General features: G+C 37.5%; 2 protein-coding genes across 10 annotated transcripts; one reads left to right on the top strand and one right to left on the bottom strand.

Annotated features, from left to right (window-relative positions):
* Positions 1 to 1611: 1611 nt before the first annotated feature.
* Positions 1612 to 11822, bottom strand: LOC113666144 (adenosine receptor A3). 7 transcript variants are annotated; one of them, XM_089207616.1, is made up of 6 exons: positions 11730 to 11822; positions 10809 to 10848; positions 8996 to 9099; positions 7789 to 7909; positions 5342 to 5407; positions 1612 to 3426 (listed from the first exon to the last, which is right to left on the bottom strand). In XM_089207616.1, exon 6 carries the CDS (start codon positions 3312 to 3314, stop codon positions 2247 to 2249), a length of 1068 nt encoding a protein of 355 aa, XP_089063742.1. In that variant the 5' UTR covers positions 3315 to 3426; positions 5342 to 5407; positions 7789 to 7909; positions 8996 to 9099; positions 10809 to 10848; positions 11730 to 11822; the 3' UTR covers positions 1612 to 2246. The 7 variants fall into 7 exon arrangements, with proteins under 7 accessions (XP_089063742.1, XP_089063741.1, XP_089063744.1 ...); XM_089207615.1 differs by lacking the exon at positions 11730 to 11822 and adding an exon at positions 10932 to 11121; XM_089207618.1 differs by lacking the exon at positions 7789 to 7909.
* Positions 11823 to 15149: 3327 nt separating this feature from the next.
* On the top strand, positions 15150 to 25626 carry LOC113666145 (tolloid-like protein 2). 3 transcript variants are annotated; one of them, XM_089207612.1, is made up of 16 exons: positions 15150 to 15352; positions 15828 to 15949; positions 17495 to 17713; positions 18268 to 18402; positions 19897 to 20131; positions 20516 to 20640; positions 21267 to 21491; positions 21658 to 21804; positions 21897 to 22048; positions 22163 to 22246; positions 22658 to 22786; positions 22962 to 23121; positions 23508 to 23843; positions 24050 to 24256; positions 24722 to 24904; positions 25343 to 25626. In XM_089207612.1, exons 2-16 carry the CDS (start codon positions 15868 to 15870, stop codon positions 25471 to 25473), a joined length of 2550 nt encoding a protein of 849 aa, XP_089063738.1. In that variant the 5' UTR covers positions 15150 to 15352; positions 15828 to 15867; the 3' UTR covers positions 25474 to 25626. The 3 variants fall into 3 exon arrangements, with proteins under 3 accessions (XP_089063738.1, XP_027037708.2, XP_089063739.1); XM_027181907.2 differs by lacking the exon at positions 15150 to 15352 and having other exon boundaries at positions 15729 to 15949; XM_089207613.1 differs by lacking the exons at positions 15150 to 15352; positions 23508 to 23843 and having other exon boundaries at positions 15729 to 15949.
* The last annotated feature ends 916 nt before the right edge of the window (positions 25627 to 26542 follow it).

The following is a 26542-nucleotide window of genomic DNA, read 5'->3' as shown; positions in this document are numbered from 1 at the left end:
TTTAGTCACGTGCTAGGTAACGTATAATCAAGAACAAGATAGAATTTCATTTCAGGCCTACTTATCAATTTTGTGGTGTATAACTTTCGAATTTTAGTACGTAATATTTATTTTGAATCTTCAAATTGTCTTGAAACTTAAAAGAAAATTGTTCTTTAAAAATTCACTGAAAACCAGTAGCTAAGATTGTTTGTTTAGGTGTTATTTGATTTTCGTGTTAACGTGTAATTTTGTCAGTCGCCGGCGTCTTCTGTTGCTTCACACAGGAAAAACACACGATACGAAACTTACTGATCGATTTTGTCCTCAATCTCACGCCATAACAGAAAAAGCTTTTGAACATATGTAAACTCCGAGCGCTTCGCAGTAAGTGATATTTTCAATGAATCTTCGGATTGTTTTCAAGTTCAAGAATTGTAAATTACAATTTTATGAAAAACGAAGGTTGTTCTGTTATTTCGGTGTGAATCCTTGAATGCCTGCCAGTCGCTGGCGCCGCTTGTTGAAACTAAAACGAAAATAAGAAACTCTTTTAAGATTATCATCTGCTTCTTTTTCACCCCACCACTATTCTTAGGCCGCCATTTCGTTTGTTTATTGCTCGCCAAAAACTATCAAATGCACTCAAGAGCCTAAAATCGAAAAAAAGTTTACAGGAATCGACCAATCGAGCGAGCGAGCGAGCGAGCGAGTGCCATTCCCCACATCATATCTACAACTCGCTCTTACGCATGCGCGCAATTCACGAGTTAAAAATGGGGTAAAATTTAAAGTGCTGTGACGATATTATAAGATGCAAAAAATGAGATGATAAACAGTTACTGTTTTCAATACAGTAAATGTTGATATAGTTTTTCATTGATAACTTGATGCTTACATTATAAATATGTGTGAGTATTATGTTAAGTCGATTGTATGTTAAAAATAAAAGCAAATAAAATGAGATTCTATTCAGAGTAATTTATTGTGTTAGAGGAATATAATCATTTCAATAACTCAACAAAACCCAGTAATGTCATAAGATCAGGCTCTCAATAGAATACGATTCTAATAAAGTTTAAGTGATTACGACAAAGGTCATTTGATGACATGGAGAGAGCTTTTCTCCTCTATAACGAGGAGCAGTTAAAGTAAGTTCTAAGACCTTTCCTCAGTCCATGAACGCGTGCATTATATATTTTGGTTTTCCCTGGGTGAAAACGTCCGCAATCTTTCCGTACTATTTCATTACTATATCGTATACGCATTCCGCTGAAAGATATTTAAGCGTCCTAGGGCGCCCTATATTCTGCTAAAAAAAAAAGCTTATTTTCATGAAAATCTGGTAACGAGTTTGTCGTGGCAACAGCCTTCATAAGAGGCATCATTTTATTTTTTGGCTTTTTAAGGCGAGCGTAAGGAGAGCATGATTTGCTGAGACTGGAAACCCAAGAAGCCCAAGTAGTCGCAAAAATGAGTTTACTGAAATCTCTGTAGAGGAACCAGCCTTGCAGCTGGCACTTATTATTACAGCACACCGGTACAGGGAGACCCCTTGCACGTCAGAGTCATCAGGGGACGTGAACTCAGAACAGTGCAGAAAGACCAAAAGACTACTTTGGGACACAGTGAAAATTCCAGCTTTGATATCTTTATTGTAAAGTGAACCTAATAGGTACTTCCATATATAGCTGCTTGAAAGTAATCATGGATTTGCCCTCGCTAAATTGATCTTCTCAAGTCCAAGGTCATTGACTCGCTTTAATTTGGGGTCACTTAAAGAAATGTCCTGTATCAGATGCTCGTTAGTGACACCTTATATTAAAGTAGTCTTCATGCGAGCTGAGTAAAAGTGTAGTTATTCTCTGCATTCAGCATTCAATGCTCTTAAGATGTGCCCCAAAATTGTCGGACATGCAATAAATATCCACATGAAAGACCAATATCCACATAAAAGAATGAACCTATCTTCTTCACTTCGCTCACTCTTGAGAGATGTTATCAATACTTGCGGGTAAATTTCGTATCTACGCCCGACAATGCATATCTCCTATCAAGTACATACCACACAGGTAAATAGGGCTTATCGCGCGTGCTAATTAGTACTAGTTATTTCTGAGCAGCAGATGAAACAAGAGTCTGAGAGTAGAGACTGATTTCCGACCATTTTTCGGCATAGTGACATAAATGAACAAATATTTTGGTAAACAGTTTTTAAATATCCATTCCATATCCTGCTGCTATTGCATTTTCAGTGTCTCATATATTCACACAACAGTTTCCAATTCAATCTCCTCGCTATGTTTCTTGCCATTCGACGAAGTAATCAACTTCCTCTGTTGTGAATCAACTTTATTGCTTGTGCATGCAAAGCTCGCTGAAGAAGTAGAGCTCCGTTTCAGGACGATCAGTTTAAAAGCCACAAGGAAGTCTCTTTTAAAAAATGTGTACAGCAAAGGATTGACAACTGAGGTTGTATACCTGAAAATAACGACCCACCGAGATATCTTTTGCAACTCGACTAAGGTTTCCCCACTGACAAACCAGAAAGAAACGTATAAATAAAGTATGAACCATGGCAACCAACATACCACGTATATAATCGCCATCAGAGCGAAGATGATGAGGCATTTCTTGTCGTTCTTTGCTTTCCGCTGAGCAGCCTTGGTAGCAGTCAGCCCCTGTCTACCACTTCTTGCTATAAATTTAAACATGATAGTCTGGGAAGTAACAATCAGGACGCATGGAATCAGAAAGACAAAGGTCAAACAGAAGGCTACATAGCCAACCTTTACCTTCATGAAGGAGACTAAGTCTGTAATGCGCAGTGAGTCCCAAGCGTACGGCATAAATCCAATAATGAGAGCCACGACCCATACCAGGAGAGCGACTTTAAGCATCGCTTTTTTTGTCAGTTGACGATGAACAAAAGGCTTCTTAATACTGTAATATCTCTCTAGCGTGATTGCAAGAATGTGATAGGCAGCTGACATGGCCACACAGTTGTTCAACAGGTAGTTAAAGCTCCCAATGTGCGGGTTTGGCATGACTCTAAGTGCGACTACCAAGAACAGAGGTATGCATACGAAGCCGTTCGTAAAATCGCACACAGCTAAACTTAGCAGGAGGCAGTTACTAGGACTTCGAAGCCGCTTGCTTTTCATAAACAGGAAGAAAACAGTGCCATTTACTATGATGATGATGATAGCAAAGGGCAGAACCTCGTAAAGGAGTTCGTATCCTGCATTTTGCTGAACTTTAATGACATCTGATCCAACAGACACGTTTGGACTGCGTGAAAAGTTCAGTCTCTTTACTTCACTGCCCTGTGACATTTCAGAATCACTCGATGAAAACAGCTTCAACTTTTATACTCTTGTATTTCCCTGTTTTTAAAATATTTGGTGGCTGAAAACTTTGTCTCTATCGACCTCACCAGTAGCTTTCCTGTTGAAATAATCAAATGTTGGAATGAATAGATTTTCTTTTACTTGCTTATTCAGTGGTATAGTGTTTATCGCAGGTTATTAAGAAAGTAATTTTCAAAGATTTTCTTGCATACCCCTGAAATTCGCCTCCAACGAATCTTATGTTTAGTGACTTTACTGGCGTGCCCCCGAAAAATCAAGCCAAGAGGTTCAGATATTTGACAAGCTCGCAGAAGCTGATTGAATCGTCTGGTAGGCATGAAGCATATTACAGAAAACAAACTTCTCAAACATTGCCGCATCTCAGGTTCATCTTTTAAATGAACTGTGTCTGCGTTGATCTCATGAGCTCCATTCTATCTGGCTCGAAAAGGAACAAGTTTTTAACCTTAGCCGTCGTTTGTAACCCACCACCTGTCTTAATAGCCCTCAACGTTGTCATTAGCAAATCACAGATGTATATGGTCAGATTGAATATTGGCTTGTTACAACCACAGAACAGTTATATTCTTTAGCAGTCAAAACCGCAGGCTAAATTACTTTATTTTTCAACCATAAAAGAGAAGTCATGTAATCACTTAGTGATTAGTATAAGATTAGAATTAACGGAAAATTGAATATCGCCAGGATTAGATATGCAAAATTCATCATTCAAAAAACTAGAAAACAGTGTGCGTTTAGACCAAGTCTAACAAAAATGATGAGTGTAATGGCCTGCTCATATCTTCACATCTGTGATCATTTGCAACTGTGCTTCGAAAAGTTGTATTTATAAAAGGAAAAATTTTATACGGAAAAAAAGTCAATACATTTAAACGGTGTGAATTCGTCCTTTGATTTGCGAAAATCAATTCCATTTTTTAAAATAAAATGGTAAATATTCTGGGGCCAAAAATGTGACTTTAATAATCTTCAGTTTGAGTTACATTTGTTTATCATTTTTCTGATTCAGTCCATTTCCTATGTTAAAATAAAGAAACGCTGGCGATCCGTAAGTTTATTATTATCGCTTCTGTCGGATCAATTCCCCCTAATGCGACTTACTCGTTAGACTTGCGCTATCTTTTACGCTAATCATCAAAGAGATCTTCAGTAAAGATGGTATAAATGCCATATGCTAGTTTCTAGCCAACATAAACTACCAACCGTGAAACCATCTGAAGAAAGCAGCGAACTCTAAATCTGTCGTCTATATCCCATCCGTTCCAATCTGGAGGTGTATGTAAAGACCTCATAAGGAAGCAGTGATAGGTTCCAGCCCCAATTAGCAGTCACTCTTTTTTTCGATATAAGCTAAACAGTAGTTCAATTGAAACTGGATAGAATTAAGGTGATCTAAGTGCATACACGACCATCACGAAGCACAGCGTCATCGAATGACCAATTTGATTTAATTCTATGCCCGGAAAATATTTAAATAAATTAGTCCGACCATCTTTAAATTTGTCCCGCTATGCCGTATGCTGCCGGCTATCTTTACCTACCGTTATTTTCTGTATCTCGCTCTGCTCTATCAACCACTCTACTGACTCCATGGTCGATTACTCACAGTATTTGCTCTTTGAAAAAGAACTGATATCTGAATAAAACTGCTAAGTAACCAAGAAACGGCAAGGGAAAAAAAATCAGCGCTCGCCAAAGGTGAAATCGTATTTATAAATTTATATCCTATATGCAACAAAATGGTGTTCTTGGATTCTCTAGAAATTTTTAGCTACGGAGCTAATAAGACAGTATTCCGAGTACTTCTTTAATCAAAATGAAATGACTTATTTGCATAGCTAGAGTCAAAATGAAATAAATAGCTTTTCTTCGTAAATATCGACTCCTATCAATGAGCCAATATCTATTTCAACAGATAATAAATGTAACGGAAACGTGATAGCGAGGAAAAAACTATGTAGAGTTTGAATCAACCGCCATTCATGGTTTACCTCCTAACTTTTCAAGTTCTCTTCTAGGGGTTACATCTTTTTCAACACATGTCTGACATTCGTCTTCTGCGAAAAAAAAGAGATAACATATATCAGCCTAAGAAGGTGTCATTTTCACGCACATGAAAGGTAATTTTCTACATTCCGGAACGACTCTCCACGTTAACTTGGAAACTGAAACTTAAGGTAAAGGCATTGTTATTTAAAGGCTGTTTGTATTTCTGTAAAATGATGGCAAGTGAGGGATGGCTAGCAGCTCTACAGATTGGTGTTGTGTTCTAACACGGTTTTGAGCCAATAATAGGGCTACTCCTCAGTAACCAGAGGGGGTATCAGGCTATCGAATGTCACGCCCCATCTGCGTTTTAGACAGTAACTTGATTGGAATTTTAAAACAGTAGAAAATTCTGGTATTCGGAAATGGATATGCTCGCTCATGAAATGCACATTGAATGGTCTGTTGTAGAAGTTTCATACCTCTCTTGCAAATTAAAATTTTTGCCTTTTAGCCTCGTTCGAAAATTTTCATAACTGAAATGCAGCTAATGCAACATGCTTTCCAAAGAGTTCCGTTGCCCTTAACGAGATTAAAGGATTAAGGAGGAAAGCCCTGGCGGTCTCTCAACCCTTTGGGGTCTAAAAATCTCAGCAGATCAATGTCCATCTTGGCGAGAAGCGGCGGTCCACAAGCAGATGTGTCCTGTATATGCAAAATGTTTGGTTGTCTACCATCAACAAGAAGATAAGATAGAAGAAAGCTTAAATGGTCCAGAACATTTTTGTTGTATGCGGCCTATCCCGCGCTGAAGCGACATTGCGACTGTTTAGCTTTGTCGCTGATCTTTGTTGCATCACATTTTCTGCGGAGTAATTCCGTGTAATGAAGCAAATGAATGAAATATTTGCAGTTTTCGAATTCATCTTTAAGTTTCCGACTGTTTTTTGTTATTTCATTGACAAAATTTTGATCTTTTTTGATATCGAGGAGTGGCAACTTACATATTCAGATATACGAGCGAAGAACCGAGAAAAAGGTTTTTGTTTTCAAGAATTCACATCTGTCAGCAGTATGAAAAACTACGAAACCAATTCCACTTTGATATTCACTTATTTCACTTCTACTGACCCGTCTACAATCCTACGGAGAATATAGCTCAAAATGTTAAAATATAAGAGATGAATTAATGGTGATTCGTATTGTTTTGCAGTTCCCCTCAAAATTTACGGCATTTTTTATCTAATAAGTAGTTCGTAAGAACTAAGTGTTTCAGTAGCCCACCGGTGCTGGACAACGGTCAGCTTAGAATCTAATAATTTTGTTGATCAACCCAGGAAAGCGTTTCTTCAGAGTCTACACCCAAGGTGATTTGATCGTGAGATAGCACTATAGAGTGACTCTTTTTTTAGCTTTTCTTTTCGCTTTTTCAGACGATTAACTAAAAGAAGCGCATATGATGATGGCACCATGCTGTTACAACCGACATGTTGATTTCCTAAGTACCTGTTTGTGTTTTACCTGAGGCTAGTATAGCCGTAGGACGCACGCCAGAACTCAGTGGTTATTTTTATAACAATGCAGCCCAACAGCCATCGTGTAAATTCCTGTCGCCCTTTTTGCCGATAAAAAACTTGAGACCCAATAGCTTACGTTACAGTGTTTAGGAACAAAAACTGTAACAAAATTTAGATGGAGACGGTTTATAGATCAGAAACTTCGATCCACAATAACAATAACCTGATTACTCATATAGCACAAAATAAATGTGAATATGATCTATTGCACTTAAGAGAGACTAGCATTTGGAGGCGTTTATAGTGTTTATCGAAAGGTGTTTTTAGAAATCATATAAAAACGATAGCAATAAGGTGTAAATGAAAACCTTCCCCGTAGTTATTTAAGCTTTGCTGGATATTGAAATAACAAGCACGGCCCGTCAGTGGCCCGCTGTTTAGTGGCATCCTTAAGACAAAATTTTTCGGTTAATGATTAGATTTTAAAACAACTCTTTCGAAGTAACACGATTATAAAATTCATGTCTTAAATATGTTGGAGAGTAAACCATTTATCAAACTTACACACTCAATACAACGAATATGAATTTGAGATATGCGAATCGTCCAAGAGGGAACTTGAAGCGTACCCACAGAGAATTTAACCACAGATGCCGTAAGGAGTTGTTTCAAGCCCTTCTTCTTTCTATAAGTTTTTCCTCATAAGAAGTAACGGATGATGATGATGGCTTCTGATGAAGTTGAATTTATAGTCGACATGATAATTCATGACCATCATGGCAGACTATGGCACGGATCATGGCATGACTATGGCACATGTCCAAGATTTAGCCATTGACATAAATAAAGAAAGAAACCGTAATACTTTCCTCTTTGCCAAGCAATGTGTCATTGTCGTAAATATTACGTGGAAAAGTCACTTTTCATTAACTTACGTTCTCGATGGGACTATGAAATGTGCCTTTCTGACTTTTCCGTGGACAAAAGGCCACCAGATGGCTGAAGTGTTCCCATTCCGATGAGAAGGAGGAACACTGTTATGTAAATACCTGTCAACTAAACAATCAACTCCCTGCGTGAAAAGTCAATCATGTGTCATTCAAGGTTTCTAAAAGTTGAATTACTCTGAATCGTGACTGGCTAGAACGATTTAGCATTTCATTTTCCAGGGGAAAATTTGACCTTCGAGATAAATTAGAAATCAGTTTGTTGCGTGAATTATCGAGGGACAAAATTTGGCAACCGTGAATATGATAACGAATGTACTTTCGTTCATTACTGCGACTCCAGCGTGATCACAGAATCTTTTTCTTTCACTTTTTCAGTTGTCGACTATAAAATATGTATGTACGTCTTTGGAGGCTTTATTGTAGTTAGCAGTTGTTCAAGAGGTGTTTTCAAAGTTGTGTTTGAGACATGGTCCTCTATGTTTAGTTATTACTAATTTTCTGACAAACACTGAAAGTCTCTAGTTACCGTTAGTTCGATAATAAAAATGTGGCTCAGAAGTGTTTCCTTGCACAAACAGTTGTCCTTACAGTCAATCGATTCTCAATCTTTTTTTGTTAATCAACTAAGTCTGTAGATTCACTGTTTCCTTGGCGATTAAATTATATTGAACGATTTAGCAATAGTTGTTTTTCATCATTAATTGAACACATAGGCTAAGTATATGAATATCAGGACTCTACACTCGTGTTTATCATTCAAAATTAAAACCAGTAATCATCAGTCAGGAAATAGTTTTTATGGCAAGTTTTGTTCATTGTAGAACGAACTAACTGAAATTATCCAAACTTTTCTCTGCGGTGGAAAACGAAGGGCATTAAGCCGTGATGCGACAATGATCTATACGAGGATTGAGAAAGACTTGTGGAACGGCCCTCCCTTTAGTGGCTGAGCAAATGCTGGCTCCTTATTGGTAGTAAGAAAATCTTTTGCATCATTTTACCAAACTGATAAGCAGCAAGACCAGTTGAAATTGCCAGTCCACTATGTTAATGTACGACGCCTACACGAAAATAACATTTCCACCCTTGTCTCTCGTTTGCTCCAACTATCATGGTCCTCTTCGAGAGGGACTGTTTTGATTGCATTCAGGCTACAACTGATCTATTGTTGACGTAATCTAACACCACTTACCACAATATTGCACGCTACTGTAACGATGTCTGCGATCAATTCCTTCACTAAATTTCTTAACTGCGTCTTCGAGAAGATTGCGATCGATCCTCCACTCTTTTAGGCTGTGAAAGTAATTGTTGTCATGTAAGGAAAACTAAAATGAAGAAGAGAAGCATGCTGTGTGCCGATTGGTGCTTTTTTCTCCAATCAGAGCCGGCGCTCACCACTTTTGAATGCTAGGCTGAATGCTTCTTCATAGCTAAGTGTTATTGTAGTGGACTATTAAAAGGTAGCGGAATTCCTAAGTTCTTACGTGCCAGACAGTTTAAATTTTTTCTCTGTGGGATTGACAGTAAGGTTTTTTAAAAGAAATTTTTTTAACGTTTGACTATTTAATGTCAACTTCACTAGACTGACTAGATACTGATTCAAACCGATCATTGATTTGTAACGATTATGTTCAGGAACACGATATAACGTCACATACTAATTCCATTTCTAAGCTGTTTGAAGTTCCTATGAACTTACAGCAAAAAAAGCAATTGCGAGTTTTCCGATAAGCGGCAAAAGGCAATTAAAATTAATATGTCAAAGTGTCAGACAGGCCCATGCCTTTGTCGCCAATAAGATTTAGCGAGACAGAAGTGCATTAAGGATATTCTAATTTCTCAAGAGTAATTTCCTAAAAGATGATAACATTTTTTCTTTACCTAATTTGGTCACAAAAAGTAGCAGATGGAAAGTTTCGTGTTAATCAGGTGATAAACTGCTAAATAGATCTTTCAAAGCTGTTAAAAAGGGGCAATGTTATTGGCAGAACAGATCTTATTGCCGCTATTGATTTCGAAAAAACTTCGAAAGGTCATTTTCTTGCTTGTAACAAGATTCTGGCGTTTTAAAAATGACTCGTCTTGATTGTCACTAAATTTGCACAATTTGGCTTGAGTTCAAGTGTTCGTTACGTGTATGACACATCCTAGGCTAAGCTTTACAAAATAATGATTTATACGTATTTGAATGCCTTTCTTACCGAAAAAAAGCGTAGTTAATTTGTCTTTTTTTAATTGCCTAAAGGCAAACCCAGAAAATTAATGAATTATTAATGACCTGTATTTATTTACAAGATTTCCAAAAGTTCTGAATTCGATAGAGGACGAGGAAAAAAAAAGAATTTTTTGACCACTAACTATCGAGTATTTACCTTGTTTATCGATAGCTCTCTCTATAAAATGATGCAAACAACAAACCTCAACTATGTCTAAAAACGTTTCGACAACAAGTAGGAAAAAGTTCAATGATAACAAATCGCACCGCGTTTTTTCTTTTTTAATTTTGTATCTTTGTTCTTGTTCTTTTGTCCTTTCAAATTATTTTATTTTTGATTTTTTTTCAAAGCATATGAGTTTTCGAGACCATCTTTATTTTCCATAAATCCGAAGCCGCTACGATCGGCAATTATGGCCTGTTTTCAAGCCTCTGTTTATACATTGTAGACTTAGATATCCGATGCTGACAGCTGACGGATCCTTCATGGTGAATCCTATCAAAATATGAACTTTGTTGCTATCGAAGTCTGCCCATGTTAGCATTGGGGGAACCCGGAGATTTAGTCCTCTAAAAGGCGTATTTTTAAGTTGCACCAGTAAAGTCATTACTCTGATTTGAAATTTATTTGTAGATCCTCCTCCAGTACTGACATAAATTTTTCGAGTGAAACAAAATGGCGAAAAGACGTTATAGCAGTAATAAGTTCGGTCAAAGTACAATCTGATTGTGAGAGAGAGTTAAAAAAAAAAAAAAAAAAAAAAAGAAAAGTCAAAGAAAGACTCACCTTAATCTTCACTTTTGAATCGTGAATGGAACTGGTCCAGCTGTATACAACAAATCAATCTGGGTTCACCAACTAATCATCACCGGTTAAATCAAAACTACTAAACATGGAAATTCTGAATACCTCTTTCATAAGTGATTCGAGACACAGGGAGACAAAGTGGTTTGGTCCAAATGTTAAATGCCAGCTAATCTAGGCACTGATCACATGCCTTTCCGTTAAACACCTCGGGACTCGTTTGAAATAAAAAAAAATTGGGATATATAGTTATTTAAGTGACGTTTATGTGACGAATGCTTTTTATCGCTTACGTGTGACTTAGTGCATCAAATGGTTATGTTTAAAATGAGCGTAAATCATCAACTCCGTCATCTTTGAAATCAGAATTTATGATGATTTTGAATTTTCAGGATTGACAAATGACTCACAAAAAAAGTTTTTGTGACATATGTTTTTCTTTGCGATGATATGTCTTACATTTTTTGCGAGAAAAATATGTCTCCGAGCTAGGAAAAGCTCACTTGAGGATATGAAAGTTAAAAAACCGATCATAGTGCATGAGATAAGCATGAGGCTTCTTCTAAAAGATAATCGACAACAGAAATTTCACTGCCTCGATCATTGTTTCATAAAATTTTCATTAGTTGAAGAGGCTATTTAAACCGAAATTACCACGAGGGCTTGGCAGTAATCTGTTAGCTACTGAAGGCAATAAAATGCCAAAAACTTTATCTACTCTCATGACACAGATGACATTTGTACCTTATATAACCAATTTTTATCATGAGAGCTCGCTAAGTCACCAATAAATAACATCTGCGATCAAAAATGCCATAACGAGCACTTCATTCCATGCCAAAGAAAGTCTAAAATAACTTGGTTCATCTTCGGAACAATAGTCAATTACCTTCTTACACTTACCTTTCTTGGAACGTGAGCAATCTTTTAGAAGGATCTAATACAAACAAAGAGTGCTGAGTTTCCAAATGAACACGAAAGCGATATAAAGTCAAGAACATACAGCACCTGACTCAATTCTAATTGAATTAGTCCATTAGTGTCATTTTAGGTATTACCATTACATCTTTACCTAGCCTTTTTCATTAATAGAAATGGACAACTTTTAAAAACGTTTCTTAAAAGCTTTTAGCATATGAAACACATTATATTCGCCAATTGGTTGGGGCAGTTCCTTTCATTTTTATTTCGAGAATTAGCAAATCCAGATTAATCGATATCTTAAACTTAAAATTGGAATTTATTCTTTTTAACCGATAATCATTTTTATTGGTTCCCAAGGGTTGTAAAAATAATCTGATCAATCTTATGATCCTAATTTTCGGACAAGTAGTATCTTATTCGTACTGAGCTCCTCTGGCATCAGGTGCGTGAGATGCACCATCACAGGGGCTCAAATGCAAGACGGAAGAGATTTGAATTAAACTTGGCAATTCGATTAATACAAGTTTTCCTGCTTTTCATAGAATCAGTTCTCGATGAGAATGCATTTCAGGAAGTTTTCAAAGGTGCTTTTTTACGGGTCGTCAGCTTTGTGAATTTAGGGAAACGGTCTAAACAATCATTTTTATACACTACAAATCGTCAGTCTTTTAATAGCTTGCTCTAGAAATGTGAAATAAATATGTCAGAATGATCGCGGTCAAGTAGCAGAACAGGTGAAAGCCCTGTTCCAAAACCTGACTGGAAATAGTAACTAAACCTTGAAATGAGGAGAACCGTTGAAGCGCTCATTCGGCTCCGACGAAAATTTGCCGAGGTCAGATGATCATGGTGAAAGTATTCCAACTTTACATTCAATCACCCGCTACCTTACTCCACTAAATTTGAGTATGTGACTCTTTACCCATTTTAGGTTGAATTAAGAAAGTTTACTCAGCTGCTCCTCCGTGGGCTGATATCACGATAAGCTCTCGAAAGCTTTTGAGTAAACCATATCTCTTAAGTTCATGATTCAACCTAACTTCCTATGTCATCGGATTTAGCAAGAACCTCCTTTTTTGCAAAATGTAAATAGAAACCATGTAGAATTTCCATTCTGGTCCAAAAAATAGTTGGTATTTAGAAAGATAACTATCCTTTACGTGTCAACATGTTCAGATGTGTTTCATATCCACGCAAACTTACAAAATGGTCTGAGGAAAATTGTTTGAAAATGTAAAAATTTCGAGAACCATCAGTTTTTAGATATATTTTATGCGTGACTAAATGACAAAGAAAAGAAAACAGAAGGAAAAGTAACTCAAACTGTAAATTTTAGATTGGCGTGGTTGACTTTTTGATTGAAGAGAGTATTTTCACAGTTGAAATGCACAGATTCTTTAAAATTGCACTGAAGTTTTTCTGGAGCTAGAATCTTTAATTTCGAAGCAATGTGCAGAGCAGGACCTAAGGAAAGCTTCTCAATTTTAAATATGTGAAAGGACCTCTCACTACGATGTCTACGATGGTTATAAATATTATTTCCGCTGATGTAGCAAACCGTTACTGTATGCACAAGTACAATTTTTGTAATAAACTGAACAACACAGTGTTGAGTTTCAAAATGTTTCTTACTAGCGCCTTGGAATTAAATAACTTGGAATTATCCAAATTAACAATTTGCTGGTGCATCATCCGTTATATACATCATCCGTATATCATCCTCCCATAGCATAGACCCATTATCCCACATATAAATTTAACACACAACGCAAATTCTTCGCTTTGCCTCAAGAGGGGCTAACACTGTTAACATCAGTTTTACAAAATTCGCCTCAGCGGTTGTCGCGTAACTTGATCAAATATCGTTAAAAAGTTGTGGTCAATTTACCACCGTAAAACCTCAGGGCATAAACCTCACAACAAGACTCATTGAACACAAGCAAACGATAAAAAATGGTGATGTTATTGATCAAATTGCTTAACTGGAGCTCTGTGCAGTACCTTACCTACTACACAAACAATTTTGAACTAATGACTCTGGAAAGGTAATTCACTTTCTTAAAACAGACTACCCTCAATACATATGCACCATACAAACGACTTGCTTAGGACATTTAAACCAAAAACGAACCGGACAGGATGACCCAACATTACCGACGGGTCGAACCCGACCAATCACGACTGACCTATGCCACTTGAGACTTAAAACTAACCTATCAGTTTACACGAACCGGACCTAAAATATTCGACTGACACCGAGTCTTCACTGAACTCCGATGATGATTTCCACTCAAGTTATCGAAACACCATTCATTACCACTGACAACAGTCCTTCTCAGGACTACTCACACCTGGACGAGACTACTCGATGAAATGTTACCCCGCGTTCAAAACATGTACCATATTGCAAAGTTAATTACGAGTAGTAGTCTAGTAGGCTGCATGGTGTTTATTGTGGTTTTCTGTTGTGAAGTCATGGCAGAAACGGAATTCTTCCCTTCGTCTTGGAGTTAAAATTGTGTTGTACGCACGAAATTTAACGAAGTTGAATCTCTTCTGTTTGTTTTCAAAGATTCATCAGTCTAATGGATCATACAAAAAACCACAAGAATATAAAAAAATAAATTTAAGGATTTTCCGGTATAGACGAGTTGATATGGCTGCCATAGTCAATTTAATCGGGTGATTACATAATCTTATTATATATATGGTTTTGCATGGCTGCGTAATGCAGCTCGGCTGGCTTGTTAGGCCAAAGCATGGTTATTTCATCTCCTTGACTCCGCTAGTCTGATAAGAAACAACTTTTTGCGAAGGAGAAATTCACACGCTGAGAGCAGACAACATGGGCATCTGGCCGAACTCAACCCTTGAAATTTCTATTTATTTCGCTATCGCGCCTTTCCCCTCGTCTGCCAGCCGCGAATATAGGCTACCGTTATTAAACTTCTACAAGGATAGAAAAATGAAAAGAGGAAAGAAATGTGAAATTATGTGAATTACCCCACAGGAGTAGAAATTGAAGAGCTAGACAGTAATTTATGCCTGGCACATGTATAAAGCAGTGAATATCGCGTTTAACCTCAAATTCTACTTTGAGTTTTTTTGGCAATTTTAAATACATAGCCTTAAATTAGAATACCACTCTTAATACAAGCGAGTTGAATCTTTGATAGAAGAGCAGCAAGGCAAAGCAATCTAAGCTTAAAAAGTGGTTCAAAAAACTGCTGACCTACTTAACTGAGCTGCATGCTTATTCAAGAGTATTGATTCATCGACATAAGTGAAATGAATAAACAACATGTGTCAGGACAGCTGGGCTTTTTCACAAGGCACGTGCGTTCTATTATTAAAGTAATTCAACCAAATCTGTTTGGTGTGCATCCCTGAGTACATATTGTGGCTATGTGATCGTACAGGGGAAAATTGCTGCAACCGTAAGCCGAGCTTACACGGCCTCCTCTTGGCTACACTCCGAAATGAATCATTAGGAAGCAACAAAAGTTTGGTCTAAAAAGTTTAACAGCATGCACCTTTTATCTTGCCTGTAATATATTCCGATGTGAAATGTTTCTTTTAAGAACTAAATTCTCTCCACAATGGTAAGTAAACAGAAACTCGCGATCAAATCGATATTCACATGTTATGCATAATCGTTATGGACTTTTACGCTTCTTGACCAATAGCAACTTGTTTTTTTCCTCTCTTTTGTCTTCTCTTTTCTTTATTTTCATGTTTCCTGCGACAAGGCGTGCTAATGGTAAGAATCGGGCAGACAAACAGTACCCCGGCAGAAGTGTAAAACTTGTCAGCGTGTCCAAATTGTTGTTCTTTGAACAATGAAAAGCTTTGAAACTCTTAAACAAAGCACACGATAAAGAACAATTAACATAAATCATCATTACCGAGCACTAGTTAATTATAATTCGAAAAATTCCTTCATTTTCAATCAATTTAACTTTTTAAGGAGTAGGATTCAGTTGGCAATACTAATTTGCATAACTTAAGTTTAGGTTCTTGTGAGATCTTGTTGTGAAACAAACCCAGGCAGTCTCTTCCTTTTACTACAATTGCTAGAATTTATCTGAGAGTGCTTCCCGCTTAATACCACGAAACAATGCTTTCCAACTGGATAAACGTGAGTCTTCCACTGACCATCTTACTGATTTTTTGTGGAACTTCTGAAACCACGCGGCAAGGTTAGTTCCCATCCGTGAACAGTCTCAATACTAAACACCACTGACTTTCTGTGATATTTAACTTCTTAGAACTGGCCCTAAAGTTGCCAGTTTATTTTGGTTTCCGTAGTTTAGAGAAATTGGCGAACCGTACAACAAGCGATTACTGCAAAAGTAGGACTAACAGACGCTCTGAGCGGATCATATGAAACTGACCTCTTAAGGGCACTGATGTTAACTTAATGAAACTCGCGTCTATGACTCCGTTCTGAGGATATATAGAGCATTTCAGAACTGAGCTAAACGAAACGTTAATTTAAAAAAATGTAAACGTTTATCCATTTTAGGCCGTATGAAAGACCATGTTTTATAGAGTTCTGTAGCACGCTTTTATTGGCAGACCAGTATCGTTTACTTGGAAAAAAATCCGGCCTGTATTTTCTTTCCCTCTTTCTTACGGTGTAAGAAAATCATGTTTTCTTCATCTCCACAATATACACAAAACATAAGGCGTCTATGAGAATTTGACTGAATTACTGCGCAATGTGTAGTTGGACAAACGCACAACGTGTGACTACCAATCTAATTGAAATTTCGACATTAAAACTGTAAAGCGGGACTAACGGAAGTGTCTATAAATTTCTTAAAATTCCATTACGTCCTTAAAAGGAACAGTCGGTAAATAGCTCTTGTGTATATCACAGATGGATTAATGGAAAAAAACGGCAAGAAAAAAATATACATCCTAAAAACTAGTCAAACAGAAAGAAGGAAATAAACTGACGAACTGCAATAGACTGCAACGACTTTAAGAAGGAAATTTGTACTGCCTTCGAGCAAGTCCTCATTATTAACACTGCAAGGTGCGCGTTTCCTCATTGATCTACCATGATTCTCGTCTCTATTATCACCAATATCATTGAAATGCTTCACTCTTGATCTGTCCAATTGAATTGACTGAAAAGACAAACAAAAAGGAAAATAAGTTTCAAAGTTTTAAAGTGTTAATGATAACAATTTACTCGCCGATATCAAGTGATTTTTCTTTGAAATGCTCAATCTGGATGCACATGTTCAGGTCATCTAAACCACGAACGATGCACAGCTAAGCTTTGTTCATAATGTTGTTTTTAGTTAAATAAACCATATCAAACAGCTTTTTGATTTGAAATTCAGGATGTAGTGAACTAGAAGTCCTCTTTGAAAATAAACGGAAACATATGAGCACAACAGCACAATGCATCATGGGATTACAGCATCAACGGCACAGAGCATCATGGAAATGCAGCATCAACGACGTAGGGCATCATGGTATTAGGGAGCAAACAGATTCACACAGTGCCCCCAAAAACTGACGTACCCCATTAAAAAAGCTCTTTCCAGAGCTGAACACGGTTTTAATTTGGTTTCTTCACAAAGCTGCTTAAGCCATAATCAAAGCTTTGTTAAGAAACGGGCCCATTTACCCAAAACGAACGAGAAGTTACAAGGAATTTAATACTTGGCTTATAATTTCCCTCATGCTTGTTCGCTAATACATTTATTTCCTGTGATTAATTTTTTTAGGCTGTAAATTTACCTTAACACAGAACAGGGGCACATTCCAAACTCCGAACTTCCCTGAAAAATACCCAAATGGTGTCCAATGCATTTGGAACATTAAAGTACAAGTGGGTCGATTCGTTCTACTCTCTTTCGACACATTTGTGTTAGAAAGCTTTAATGGAAAATGTATTGATATGGTAGAGGTCAAGGATGGAAGTAAGTCCACGGATCAACTGCTTGGTGAGAGCCAATAATCCAACCCCTTCTTCACTTTTACTCTTTATTACCGCCGGTTTATAAACTCACCTATGCGCACAGTTGTTGCAGTTTACAACCTCTTAATCAGGATATTTTTGGTTAAGGAAACAGTGGCCGGGATTGAGTTCGTTGCATTGTAAAAGAAACCGTGGTCGTTTTATTTTATTACTTTCTTCGAATATTGCCATTTATTGAGACAGGACCCTAAACTATAGTCTGAATTCCTCATAAAGACTTAAATAACTCAGTTTATCAACTTTCAATCTGTTTTTATTCATTCGCACAAAATGCAAATAGACTTCACTGGCTGCTTCTAAGATCCCAAAATGGATACCTTACATGAAACATTTTGTTTTTGCACTTCAGTTCAAATCATCAGCCTTCGACGAAAAATTTAATTTCTCTGGTGATGGCAAGAAATTACTAACAGGAAAATTACAGATGAGGAAAACGCTGTAAAATAATTTATCTGGATGTCATGGTATTTTTCACAAACCACAGACAAGCTTAACTAAGATATGTTGTTCTTTCCTAAGGTACTTTTTGTAACGCCAGCCTCCCACCAAAGGTCATTACATCGAGTTCAAACAGCTTGAGGATTTGGTTTTTTTCTGACAAGACAGACGCTTATAAAGGTTTTAATGCCTCCTACATCAGCCAATGGGAAAAAGGTAAATTTATATGGTTGTAATGTTTACTGAAGTACGTTCAACATTGCAAAATTGGTTGGCTTTCACAAATCCCTATAAAGTTCGATAAAAGTGCGTCTTTCAACGAAGAAAGTCTTATGAATAAAAGGGGCAAGTTTCTAAAGAAACTGCGGTGCTGAGTCGGTGGGAGAGTATAGCAGGTAATTTAGTGTTAACAACTGAGTTGAAAACGTAAATTGGCCACCGTAAAGGGCGAAAAAGCTGACGTTTCGAGCTAATTTATTCCTGTTTTCTCGTCACCATATTCCCACCAATAGCGTAGCTCCACTTCTGCATATAAACCCACACACAACCCACAATTCCTCCAATCGCTCTGACGAAGGGCTAACGCTCGAAACGTCAGCTTTTTTACCCTTTACGGTGGCCAATTTATGTTTTCAACTCAGTTGTTAACACTAAATTACCTGAATGAGGATGTGTTCAGTCTGTGAATAATCATTTGCTATGGATGAACAAAGAACAAGCCGTTCAGGGATTTTATTCATACAAAATATTTTGATCCTTGTATGAAAGCTTAATGACATAACTCGATAAATCGTGATATGATCCAACGTGGTATGAGAAACCTGCACCTTTGTCAAATAAATAGATAAATAAATAAATAAATAAATAAATAAAACAACTTTATGGCTTAGGAACTGCCATATCAAGGTCTTAGATTTAAAATTTGGAAAGACTCGATCCTATTGTCACACCAATTTGTAACAGGCGTTAAGTGTAATAGCCGCCAAGTTTTTCCCTGATCAGCGTAAACTAAGCTCTGGGAGGATACCTCATGATTGCGATCGCATTCAGAACTTTGAACAGCGGCAGTTTTCTCCTCCACACTAAACACTTAAAGAAATCTCGTAAAATTTTCTTGAGAGGATTTTATCATTATTGCAGAGGATGCCTGAAAATTATATCATACTTTAAAATGATCGTTTAGCGAGGGTGGAAGAAGATCAGAATGTATTAAAAAGGAATGAGGATGGGTAAGGATGCTCTTTCGTGAGCTACGAGGAACGCTGTGGTGAGCAAGGCCATATACTAAGTTCCTACGTGAAACACGGCCAGCATGCTGCTAAGATCAGGAATGTCGAAAGCATAGAGTGAGTAAACAAAAACATTCTTCGATGTCACGTGCTCATGAAAAGAAAAAAAATCATCTCTCTACATTTCATTACGGAGTTCTAAATTCACCATCCTCTTAAGTTATTTCTCGAATGACGTTCTCAACATTGTTGATCCAAGTGGTATGCAGAACCTGTGTCACATATGGACTTGAAAATGGCCCAGTCTATCATAGAACTATTTTCAACCAAGTGAGAGAGCATTGGAGCGCAGACTCCCATTTAAAAAAAAAAAAACCGAACACATATTTCTTGAAGCTACTTGAATGATAAGCTATACTGATATAATTCTAATTTTTAATTCAAAATACAACACTTAATCTAAAATCTATATCTTTATTAGGCTGTGGTGGTTCCGTCACAGACTTCCCTGGGCGAATTTCATCGCCTCGATACCCAGATTATCCTTATCCCAACTCCATGCTATGTGATTGGACTATCTCTGCACCACGGAACAAGTTCATTCGCCTTGAAGTTTATGATTTTAAAGTAGAGTTCAGATGCGGAGGAAAGTGCGCTTGTCCTGATCGTCTACAATTATGGGACGGACCAGAATTCAATGAGACAGAGCTTGGAAGGTGGAAACTAACTCCTTGCTATTGAACTTTCTACAAACTGAAACACAACTTCCCACATCAAACATATCAGTAGTTTCGTATTGATTGTCGACTCCACTTTTCAGGAAAACACTCTTTATTATTCCTCGCTAGTGCATATTATTGTGTTGACTGTTTAATTGTAAAGTTTTTTATTGTGTCATATGATATCATGGTACTTTATATTGTTTAGTTGATAATTCTCCTTATGTTATTGTTTCCATTCTTGAATAACGCAGTGATAATTTGTTTCCTTTTTCTCGAGATTTTTCTTTTGTGTTACACTCATGTTAGTTTATTAATCCAGTTTCAAGTATTCAGTGAATCTGTTTATAAAATGGAAATATATTATCTCCCATGGTACAGTTTCTGCGCGACCATCCTTAAAGTGATTGTTTCGAAAACCAATCGGATGCGGTTGCGCTTTGCAACAAATGAAGAAGGACGCTTCGAAGGCTTCCGATTGTCGTATACAACCTCTGTCACACCAAGTGAGTGCCCAAGAAGTGTTTTCGTCAATGGAGTGACTACCTACTTGTATATGGCTTAAGATTTTTGAACAAAATTCTCCTATTTAGTTCGCTTCTAATTTACTTTCATGAAGATAACTGCGTAAGCGATCTTCAAAGAGTCTTATTGCTATCTTAATCTTCATAGTTTCCCAATCCTTATGATCAGTGTCCTAATCCTAATGGTGCGTATATGGTGTTCCAATTGCTAGAGTGTCTATGATATCCCAATCCTTACGGTTTCCTTGTCGCGTTCCTATCCTTATGACGACTCAATCCTTATGGTGCCCGTTGTTGTTCCAGTCCAAGTCTCTATATGTTTTCCAAATGCTCATGATGTTACAATCCGTGAGTTGTTCATACAGCGTTCCGATCCTCGTGATCTCCCAATCTGTTGAGTGTCCCTATGATTTTCCAACTTTATATGACGACCAAATCCTTAAGGTGCCAATTAATGTCCTAATTTGAAGGATTTCTCAATCCTGATGGTGTCCATATGGTGTCTCAATCCTTATGGTGTCCCCATGGTGTTCCTTGCCCTCTGATGTCTTCATCCTTCTGGTTTCCATGCAGCGTTTCATCGCTCCTGCTGCCCTTGTATTTTTCAGGTTGTGGTGGAGATTTTACCGGAAAGAGTGGCTCGATCATATCTCCAAATTACCCGAGGTCTTTTCCTTCGTTTTCTGACTGTGTTTGGCGGGTAAAAGCGCCCATTGGCCGTTACATATCACTACGGTTTCAAGAATTTACTGGAATCAACGGCACAAATTCGAAATGTTTAGTTGACTCAATTGAAATAAGGGAAGGACATTCAAATGAAGCTCCGCTCATAGGTATGTAGAGTGACAGCAGACTTCTATTACAAATCCAGATACTGCCTTTATGATGCCGTTCTCATTTCCCAAATTATGATTTGGTTACTCCCTTGTCGTTGTGCATATTAATGAGTTAAGAGGGTTAATTTAATTCCATATGACTATCATTGTTTTTTTTCCTCAGGTCGCTACTGTATTCAGAACATTCCGCCAGTCATTGTATCCAAAGGTCATAGAATGTACATTTATTTCAAGTCAAGAAGTCATGAGTTTAAAGTGACAGCTCAAAAACTCAGAAGGTTCAAAGCATTATTTCTGACTCACACAACAGGTAACGTAATAATCAAAGTCGATTATGTACCCCAACAAAGACCTCACTCAAGCTCAGGCTACTAAATAAAACTGTGCTTTTTATTCTTTCAGAATGTAATGAAACAATCGGCCTCGAGGACGGCAGAGTCAAAAATTCTCAACTGTCTGCGTCCTCCTACTACACTCTTCAGCTTGGTCGAGGTCAGCTTCACCTTTCTCCTTGGCACGGGAGGGTGGGGAATGCTTACTCATGGTGTAGCCAGGTGAAACATTGATCACTAAGTGGTTGTCGATTCATCATAATATTCTAACAAGGTTTCTAGAATACAGATAAAATTATTTTTCATATAAACACAATGTTTACTTCCTTAACACAGGCACAAACACCTAACAGGATGATTGACGAATATCTTCAAGTTGATCTGTTGAAATTGACCGACATCACTGCCATAGCAACACAGGTAAACTAAGATTTCTTACTTTGTTGGTGAAGTTAGAGGAGACCCTGCTCTGCCCCTGTCCTACAACATATGGTGTGATTTGGCATGCGTGTGAAGCGAAATTAAATTTCTTTTACCTACAAATTCTACGTACGAGAGTCAATATTCCTAGGCGGGAAAATATTGGAAATTGCCATAATCTCCTTCCAAATTGATTTTGAACCGCCATGAACTAACACCCAGTTTATAAGCCAGGCCCATTTTATAAAATCGTCGGTCTGACGACTACACTTCAATCTCAGCGTGACTCTTTTAAACCTTTTGGAAGGAAAACGAAGAAAAAAAAAAGTTAGCTGACATCGAGATATGTCAAGTTAAAATGTAACAGTTAAAAGCTTAATGCTCAGGCATCAGCTTGTCTCTATTGAAAAGGGTTATCGACTGCTTGGTACCGCATACATGGGATATGTGTCAAACTATAGACTGCAATATACATATGACGGAAGCCACTGGATTCCTTATATGAACAACATTAAAAACAGCACCAGAAGGGGATACACAGTAAGTTTAAGATTGCTATGTTGTTCGGTTTTTGTTAGGTTTGATTTCAGTGCTTTTGTTTGTTTGTTTGTATCTTTTTTCTTCTCTTTATAGTATCAAAATTGCATGCGATACTTTATTTACGTTGCTGTTTTATTTCATTCTACCCGCACTGTCCCTGCTTTCCCTTCATCAGGAGTTCAGAGGGAATTCAAACTTAACAGATATCAAGAAGAATCTGTTAAAACCGTCCATTGTAGCGCGAAGGATTCGAATATTTCCAATTGGTTACCAGAGCTTTCCTGTTCATCACGTGTGTCTTCGGGCGGAACTGTACGGCTGTCGTTATAACCTAGGTAAAACCAAACTTCCTTCATTTTATCTCTACTCGTCATTTTCTTTGTTTGATTACAATTACCTTATCACATTTGCCAAGAAACCCATTGAATAATCTCACCGTTATTACCAGTTGCTTACAAAGTGCAGGAGCTGAATTACCATTGATTAGTTTCGTGTCTCATTTGCTGTCTTTCCTTTTCCCGTCTGTCTATTGTTTTTCTCCCCTCTTTTCGTTTCTCATTTATTCATTTATCTGTTGGGCAACCATTACAACTTTTACTCGGGAAGTGCGGGGTTTGTCACTTGCGCAGTATATAAGAAAAACGGTGTCAATTATCAATAATCACCATGTAGTTCTCAATTTGTATTTTTTTTGATGGCCTCTGAAATCAATTACCGTCAGCATGTGGAAGTATTATTACTCCAGCGAAGCAGAGCAAAATATCAGTCCGTGGATCTGATCGACAAACTAAAGAGTGTACTTGGTTATCAATTCCCAGTCAGCCAAGCCCACAGAATGAAGTCATAACCTTTCACTTCACTTACTTTGATGTACCATGCAAGCATGGCCACGTGATACTACTCGCCAGAGATGATACCCAAATACAGAAGTTTTGTGGCGCAGACCCTCCTCAGGTGTCCAGTCTTCCTGCAACTAGCCAAATAATGGTGAAACTAAAGCATACGAAAGCAGCGGCTGTATGGGGATTCGACCTAAAGTACAGAACTGAGTACTTAGGTAAAATCGTACTATAGCAACCCGTCAAATCTCAGCTATTGCTTCCATTCCCCCGACGTCTATAAAAGCCCCAATAAAAATTGTCTTTATATCTTAATCAAGATAGGACGGAAAACTTTTTTGCCCCTCCTTCCGACATTAATTGTTCTCTCCGTTTATATACTCTGGATTATACACAACGTATAATTGCATTTTTTACTTTCTAGGATGTGGAGAAATAATTAGAGTGACTGAAAGCGGTACTGTGACGTCACCAAACTATCCTTTGTCGTATGACAACGATCAGACCTGCACGTGGCTTTTCTCCTCGGAACCTGGGTCAAAGATTACACTGAGATTCCTCGAATTTGATCTGCAACCAGCCAATGGATCAGAGTGCCTTGATTTTGTTCAGATTCAAGAGAGTCGACTAAGTAAATATTGTTTGTGATGTTAACTCATTAATATGCACAACGACAAAGAGTAATTTGTACATTTATTGCTGTTATTAGCTTAGTAAAAGCTATACAGAGAGATATTTCTGTGATTAATAATTTTTCCATGAAAGAGGAATTTAATTAGGAAAAACAGCAAGAAGCATATACATGCCTTTATCACGCTCCCTGACGGAGATACAAAGATGAATCAATAAAAATCGTTACAAAAGAAACTGAAATAGAAATTACGATAGAAATCCTGCCTACTCAACTCAAGAATTAAGATGGCAAAATACTATTTGTAAAAAAATAAAAGACTCTTTGTAGAAAGGGACGCTTGATATAAGGAATCTCTGGAAGTCTCACATTCACTACTTAGAAATTGTGAGTCTTAAAATTGATAGTTTCATGATGCCATGTAACAGAGTTATTTCGTATGTTCTGATTTTACTCCTGTTTCAGATCCTACGACGGTTTTGAAGAAATTCTGCGGAAACTCTGTCCCCATTCAAGTGGTATCCACCAGCAGTCACTTACGCTTCACTTTCCACAGTGACAATACAACTAACGCGAAAGGCTTCTTTCTAGAATATGGTCTTTATTTACCCACTGGAAACGGCTCTTTATCCTCCCAAGACCAATCAGGTGGGTCACTGGTTCCTTTCATTGCAGTAATTTTCTATTCTTCACCTAAGGTGCCCTAGTTCATAATCTGAAAAGCTTCAGTGTGGGTAAATACAAAACTCGCCCGACCAAAAACGAGAACGTTATTACGTTTTCCTTCCATCCATCCAAAACGAGAATGCTATTACGTTTTCCTTCCATCCAGTATAGGGGAAGAAAAAATTGGGCGAATGAAATTTTGAGGTTAGATATGTGAACTAAATGTTGGAGTGGTTGTTTTGAGGATCAGGTGAAAAGGGGAAAAAGGGTGATTTGAACAGAGGCAAACGTTCCTGCATCTTCTTCCCGTTCTCGTAACAAATTTTAACTCTTTTTAATTAAAAAAAAATTGAAGTTAATGATTTTTCCTGTTTCCTATTAAAGATGGATGGGCTAACAAGGTTCCCTCTTTCTTTAAAGGACAAATAGATATCGCACTGGCTGAAACACCAACCGAAGGAAGTCAACACAGCTGCGTGGGACACACGAGCGGCGTACAAGCTTTTCTAATCTCTTTAAGCTTTCTTTATTTATCAATTGAAATACTGTAAATTACGACTGATGTAAGTCGACATGTATGTACTAAACAAAATTAGCCTAGACTATAAAGATGACAAGTCACGAAACAAGCTGAAAGGAGTGGCGAAAAGTTTAATGCAAAAAGTTTTCGTAACGTTTCAATCATAAAGGTATTAAATTTATTAGCATAATATGCTGCTTTTACGAGCACAACCTATAAGGGCCTGGCTTGGGTCGTTACATATACAAATTTTTGCGCAATTCGGTTGAAAGAAAAGGGACAATTGGGCAAGAGGAGTGGTCTCGTGGTCCAGAAGAACAGCATCCTAGATCCAGATCCTTCCCGTTTTAGGATCAATTTCGCGTTTGCTTTCCTTCCACCCTTGTAAGAGAAAAAAAAAAGAAACAAAGTAGTCAAGGCGGACTGAGTGAGGGTTAAAATTTTTTCTTATCCATCTGTCCTTTACCTCCTCTCATTTTACCGTCCTATTCTAGATTTCAATATCTGCTACTGCCACGGCAAAGTTCATGGGTACTAATGTGACAGACATAAAGTTACATGAAGTTGGAGACATTTGATGAATAGTTTACTAACCTAACGCTACCACTGGTTTACGTCCCTGAACTGGATTTTTTTCGCTGAGCGATCCTCTCGAGAAAAAAAAAGTGATTTTTATCTCTCAGAACTCATTTTACATTGAACAAAATTGACGACTTAATTTGGTTTATGAGGCAATTCCTAGAAAAAATTGTGGGGTTGACTAAAGGAGATAAGTTTAGGTTTTGGTGCTATTAACCGAGTTGATAATGTAAATTGACCACTGTAAAAAGTCTTTAAAGGTGCTGTGGTGCTGCGTCGGTGGGAGAGTATAACAGGGTAATTTAATATTATCAACTGAATTGGTAAAGTAAATTGGTCACCTCTCTGAGAGGGGCAAACGCTCCAAACGTCGGCTTTCAATTTACCTGATCAACTCTGTTGATAAAACCAAATTACCTTGTTTTCATCAGAAGGGTTGATTACCGAGTCCAGTGACGGTCCATAATGACCGACAGCCAAGTCTTTTCCCGTTCATCCCGACCAAACTCACTCAAAGCGCA

Source organism: Pocillopora damicornis, chromosome 5, assembly GCF_964200805.1.
Source record: "Pocillopora damicornis chromosome 5, jaPocDami1.2, whole genome shotgun sequence".
Taxonomy (NCBI): domain Eukaryota; kingdom Metazoa; phylum Cnidaria; class Anthozoa; order Scleractinia; family Pocilloporidae; genus Pocillopora; species Pocillopora damicornis.
The sequence above is the reverse complement of the archived record's forward strand: the minus strand, read 5'-3'. Positions and strand labels throughout refer to the sequence as shown.